This window comes from Pundamilia nyererei, unplaced genomic scaffold (assembly GCF_000239375.1).
Source record: "Pundamilia nyererei isolate P.nyererei 1_Seehausen unplaced genomic scaffold, PunNye1.0 scaffold00199, whole genome shotgun sequence".
In the NCBI taxonomy this organism is placed as follows: Eukaryota; Metazoa; Chordata; class Actinopteri; order Cichliformes; family Cichlidae; genus Pundamilia; species Pundamilia nyererei.
The window spans coordinates 716,829-722,745 of record NW_005187600.1 but is presented as its reverse complement, the minus strand read 5'-3'; the positions used below and the strand labels follow the sequence as shown (position 1 = coordinate 722,745).

General features: G+C 45.2%; 1 protein-coding gene across 2 annotated transcripts in view; it reads left to right on the top strand.

Annotated features, from left to right (window-relative positions):
• cacna1ea (calcium channel, voltage-dependent, R type, alpha 1E subunit a) overlaps positions 1–5,849 on the top strand; it is a 110,201-nt gene extending 104,352 nt beyond the window's left edge. For both annotated transcript variants that reach the window (XM_005747534.2, XM_005747535.1), the window contains 6 exons: positions 795–901; positions 1,021–1,186; positions 1,368–1,496; positions 1,763–1,910; positions 2,764–2,945; positions 3,088–5,849. In XM_005747534.2, coding sequence (XP_005747591.1) covers positions 795–901; positions 1,021–1,186; positions 1,368–1,496; positions 1,763–1,910; positions 2,764–2,945; positions 3,088–3,651 — 1,296 coding nt within the window. In that variant the 3' untranslated portion in view covers positions 3,652–5,849. The remainder of the gene's footprint in view (positions 1–794; positions 902–1,020; positions 1,187–1,367; positions 1,497–1,762; positions 1,911–2,763; positions 2,946–3,087) is intronic.
• Positions 5,850–5,917: the final 68 nt, after the last annotated feature.

The following is a 5,917-nucleotide window of genomic DNA, read 5'->3' as shown; positions in this document are numbered from 1 at the left end:
CTCAGAGATTCTGGTCCATGTTGACATGATGGACTTGCACAGTTGGTGTGAATCTCTTGTTCCACAGCACAGTGAAGGTGCTCTACTGGATTGAAATCTAGTGATTGTGGAGACCGTTTGAGTACAAGGAATTTATCCTGTTTGAGAAACTAGTTTGAGATTATTTGATCTTTTAAACACAGAAACCAAAACCCAGTAACATCCCAAAACTGAAATGCTTCACAGCAAAGGGCCTAAAATGAAACATACAGGTCAAGACTCCAGTGCTATCACAGCACTCTGCATACAGCTTCACAGAAATCTGAACCGTAAAACATAACCACTTGCAGGGAGCGTGCCAACATGGCCACAAGATCAGTCCTTCCAACAGTAACCAGGACGAACCACACTTATACCTTTTGCAACTTTCACCTTCTCACGATAAATGAGGACGACCCTACTGAGGTTAAGTGCCTGGGCCTCTTCATCAGTTTTTATAAGTGAAGAAGCCTCTTGGATCAGAGGTGAAATGTCTTGAAGAAGCTAAAGAGAAGTTCAGTTGGAACTCAACTCAGGCTCTTAAGACTATCACGACCCATCATGACCCAAATGACCGAGAACCTACAGACATTCAAAAAATGCTTTAAAAGCAGCACTGAGCCGCATAAAAACACATAAAACAGCTGTTTAAATAGTTGACATATGTATCATAAACAGTGTTGTTAGGAGGCCCTTTGATTTTCATGTTTCTTGCCCTAGTATGTTTATCCTAGTGACCTGTTCCTGTTTCCATATGTTTCTTTGTCTCCTCGTAGAAACACGCTCCAATGTTCCAGCGTATGGATGCTTCCTCTCTTCCACAAGAAATCCTATGCAACGCCAAATCCCTGTCATTCCTAAGGCATAGTGCTGGATCTGCTCTGTAAATATTAAACTTTTAATCTCCTCCAAAAGTTACTAGCTTTCAGTTATTTATGATGGCAGAGAATACAAATTCTGGTTGTTGAAGCAAACCCATGATATTTTTCTGCGTCCACTTAGTACCAGAGGAGGTTTTGTGGCACTCAGCCCGATCTCTCCCCAAGAGATGTTCCTGCAACCGCTGTCCCGCCCCAGAGAGGAGAAAGAGGAAGACGATGAAGATGATTACCATTCGCCCTACCACCCCTACCGCATTCACCACCACCATCATCATTTACACACACTGGTAACAACTATGAAATCGAAATCATCTGTTCCAATGAAGGTTGAGAAAATGTTGATTTTCAGCTTTCAGCGCTGTCTCGTAGCAGGATGACAGTGCGGTTGATTCGATGTTTGAATGTCGAGTGTGAGCAAAAGCGGTGTATAAGGTTTGCTCAGCCTGCTCCTCTGTGGTCTTTGTGCAGGTCCCAGAGGTAGTAGAGTATAACCAAGTGCTGCAGCAGGCCCGGCAGGACCCAACGCTAATGAAGTCACCTCAGCGTACAGCATCTATCAGAGCGTCGTCCATGCCCAGGCTGGCTGCTGATCCTCAGGTAATAAACAGTAATAACCTTTATTCAAACCTATATTCAGTAACAGATCTTATATTAGTAGGTGCTTTAAAAATCAATAAACTATTAAAATCCACACAGGGCGCATTTATTATGCTCGTATTTGCTCCTTGACAGCAGTGAATAGAAACAATTTGCCCGCACATTTTAAATGACTATTACAGACACCAGAGAGAGTTTGTGTGCTCGTTGGTGTCATTCCTGGTTACTTAAATAATGCGTCTTCTGGTTGTTTTGCATGTATATAGCCTGGGATGTCTGCAGACAGTAGGCTGATGAAGCGCTCCTTCTCTACCATCGGAGACCAGTGTGTGAACGGTCTCTGGCAGGAACAGCACTCTCTGGAGAGGATCAGCCCTGATGCCACATACAGGCCCCGACAGAGGAGCTACAGAGGTCATAATTACAACCGTGAAGCAGCTGCTGTGGTTTGATTCTGATTCAGAGTAAAGTTTTGGGGGGAAACTGGTCAAAAGAAGACTATTGTGCAAAAGTCTTGAGCCACCTCTCATTCTTTATATTTCGCTGAGTGATTTTGAGCAAATATTTGTACTGCAATACAACACAAAAGCAATAAAATGTAGATGTAAATAATTCTTCTTAAACGACAGCCACATCTCGTTAGAGGCTGAAAGAATTTCTGACATTTCTTCTTCTGTTTACATCTTTGTTTCAATAAGTTACTCAGTGAAAAAAATCCTGATTCCATGCCTGATTTATGTAATCTCTATATTTGCCATATTCACCCAGGCAGTCGGAGAGCTTGCTCTCCACTGAGGAGTAGTAGAAGGGAAGCAGCAGCTCCCGGTCTGGGTGAAGGAAGTGTAGCCGCTGCTGGGCCTTCTTTACCAGGGCGTGGGTGCCCAGATACCTGAAGGTGGAGACAGATTCCACCCATTCTCCATTTATGGCGATCAGAGGACCTGTCTGTGCCTCCTGAAGTCCATTATGAGTTCTTTTGTTTTAAGGATGTTAAGCTTCAGGTTTTCTCTGAGCACCACCTCGGCCCTGTACCCTGTCTCATCATCTCCATCAGAGATGAGACGTTGGTGGGGTGTGTTGGTGTACAGTCTTGTGTGTACAGGGTCTACAGCAGGGGGCTGAGAACAGCCCTGCAGGCATCCGGTGCTGAGTGACAGTGGGGGGGAGTGGGCATGCATGATAGATGTACGTAGGCTGAATGCAGGTGGAGACTGTTGCAAAGTCTTGGTGCCACAGACTCAAAGGCACTTTGATCTTGTTCTCTCAGGTCCTAGAATCAACCACAAAGAAACAATTAGTCACGAGAGAGGGCGATCCAAGGAGCGCCGCCACCTGCTGTCCCCTGATGTGTCGCGCTGCAACTCCGAGGAGCGGAGTCGAGACCCTTCGTGCGAAAGGAGAAGGTCCCGCTCACCTAGCGAAGGACGCACACAGACCTTACAGAAACAGGTGCTTCAGTCTTTCCTGACCCGGCCACTGTGCAGATCTGTCATATAATAGGATCAGGATCTGTTTTCTACTGCTGGATGAGAACCAACAGTCCTTTTCTGGCAAAGTCTTTTACTCAATATTGTGCTTGATTTATTTGCAGGTGAACACATCAGACAGTCCTGCCCACTCAGCCTCAGAGTCTGGTACTCCTCGTAATCGCCGCCAGTTGCCCCAGACTCCCTCTCGCCCACGGCCTTACATCTCCTACTCTCCTCTCGTCTGCCGAACCCAAACCTCTTCCACAACAGCAGCAGCCGCAGCCTCAAATGAGGGACAGAGCCAGCCTCAGGACACTCCTGCTGGCCCCACAGAGGCCTCACTGAAGGTTGACAAGGAGAGCAGGCCTTTATCTGCAGTCCAGGGGTCATCCGGAGTTCACGTTTCAGGACCGAGCCACCCCTCTCCTCATCGTTACATATCGGAGCCCTACCTCCCATTCCACGAGGACCTAAGCAGTGGCGAAGCAAGTGAGAAGCAGGAGACGCTTACCTTTGAGACTGCCGTGGCCACCAGCCTGGGTCGGGCCAATGCCATAAGCTCGGCTCCTCAGCTCAGACACTCCTGGCAGGTCCCTAATGGGCATTTCCGAAAGCACTTGGGCCAGACAAGTCCAGCTGGCGCCAGCGAGCTCTTAAGCGACACAGACGAGGATGATCGCTGCTAAAAACAACAAAAAAAATCAGAGAGAACGATGAAGAGGATGCACAGGGCACCTCAGAACAGCCCACGCGGCACCACAACGCTTTAGCTCCACAGCGGCCCCGAGAACCCGATGTTCTCAGCGCCAGTAGCATTACGAGCAGGACTCAGTCCCACTGCTGTTTATCTGGATGCTGGTGTCTGTCTGCATGTGTCCTCGTGTCCGTTTGTTGTAGCTGGAGGAGACTACATGTGTGGACACGGATGTGAATTTCTGTGTGTGCGCTCTTAAAAGAGATTTTTTTTGCCAAATCACGAAAACAGCAGAGACTGAAAATACCATTAGTAGCTCACTGCGGGCAAACCCACATGTTGCCAAGCCTTCCCACGCAACTTTGTGTTTTGAGTGTTATTTGAACAAAATATGGTGAGATGTGGAAATCTTCTAGCTGAATCCAAGACACTGATTTAAGTGCATTTTCTGTAAGTGAAGCTTGAGGTAGCATGTAAACATGTAATAAGATGAATGTATTTTAGTTTCATGTTCAGGTCATTTGGGGAGGTCGCTGTTAGTCTGTGCATTGAAACAAAAAGATGTTTTTGGCAAGTTTATAACGGGGAGCCAGCCATTCCCAACAGTTCCTGTTTACAGCAGATTATCCACAAGATTCATGGGCATTAATCAATCAATACAGAAAATCAAGTACCAGATGTTTAGTGAACTGAACAGCTGTAACAGAGTTATTTTTTTTGCCACAATGTCAAAGCAACAGTATATGAAGGTGGAGTATAGTCCAGGGCTGTGTGTGTGCAAATGATGAGCAGATCACACAGTAAGAGAGGTTTTGTCTCAGGATACCAGACCATTGAATTCTGAAATCCTCTGCAGAAAAACACTCACTCGGGATCTCCAATGAAATCTGAAGGACTTTAAGTGACTCTTTACCCTACGGGTCAGTCAACATAGTGCGATCATGACTAACGTAAGAACTGAACAGATCCTATCGTGTCCATCTGCTCCGTTTGTGGACCACAAAATCCTTGGCACGAGGACAGCCATCCGTAGGACAGATAGCCTGGGTGTTGTTACTACATGAAGCCAAATGGATGTTCAGTTTCCACATGTCTGTGCTGAATAACGACTGCTGATGCGTTAGAGATGTGACAAAAGCCATGTTCCTCCTGTACATAGAGCCGGGGATGCGTCCTCTTCGGGGCGTGTTGCCTTCTTTCGTGTAATGACAGAAGTGATGGGAATTTGATGTCTTTCATACATGTGATGCAACATGGATGCTTCAACAAAAGAGCAATCAAAGCTACTGTTTGGTTCGTCTCTGTGCTCCCACCGCATCACTTTCTGTCAGTAAAAAAACAAACAAAAAGCAGGCTTTTCAGTATTTTCCAAGCTTCAGAGTTCTAGTAATTTCCACATGCATGATCACGGTGACAGCGATAACGAGAGATGGGTGAGAGAGCCGTGTCTTAAAGACGCCTGATTACTTTTTGTTTTAGTGTGCCCATGATGTTAACTGAGATTCATTTTGCCAACAATGTGATTATGAAACAGAGCAAAGCAGAGAAATGTTTATTCCCGGCATTCCCTCTGCAACATTTCAAAATTATAGATGATTTGTCGTTCCCTCTAAATGAGATGTATATTTATATCACGTGTTGTTGTGTTGTTATAATATGTTGAGTTTGAAATGTGAAAACGGGATATATCTGAGGGGTCAAAGTCACCCGCTGACGACCTGAACGTAAAGTCGCGATGAAGAGACGGTGTCATTTAGCAACAACACCACCTTTGAAGTGTGCTGACTGCAAGACTTGAGTTATACAGTGTACCAGTTAGATTACCTGTAGTATATGAGGCCATGCTTAGCATGTACAGTGCAGCCTAGGACTTCACCTTCTGTACAGAAGAGCCTAATCTGTGCCTGGGGAAAACTCACCCAAAGAGTTCCCTGTCAAGCCTGGATTTCTTAGATAGAGAAGTTTTCTGGTAAATATGTAGTATAAACTGTACAAAATAAATCCATGTTTAATTTATTGCAATCTTTACATTTTTATTTTATTCATGATGCCTGTCTACGAGCTTCACAAAGGACAATTAAAAAGAGGTCACCTGACTTTTCTTCACTGAGTGATGTCACATCCAAGAATTTGGCTGCGTGCAACCAAATCGAGCACCAGTGTTAGTCAAGTTACTTGAAAAAAGTAATCAGTAACTAATTACCGATTACTTCCCCAAAAAGGTAATCCTGTTACTTTACTGATTACTTATTTTCAAA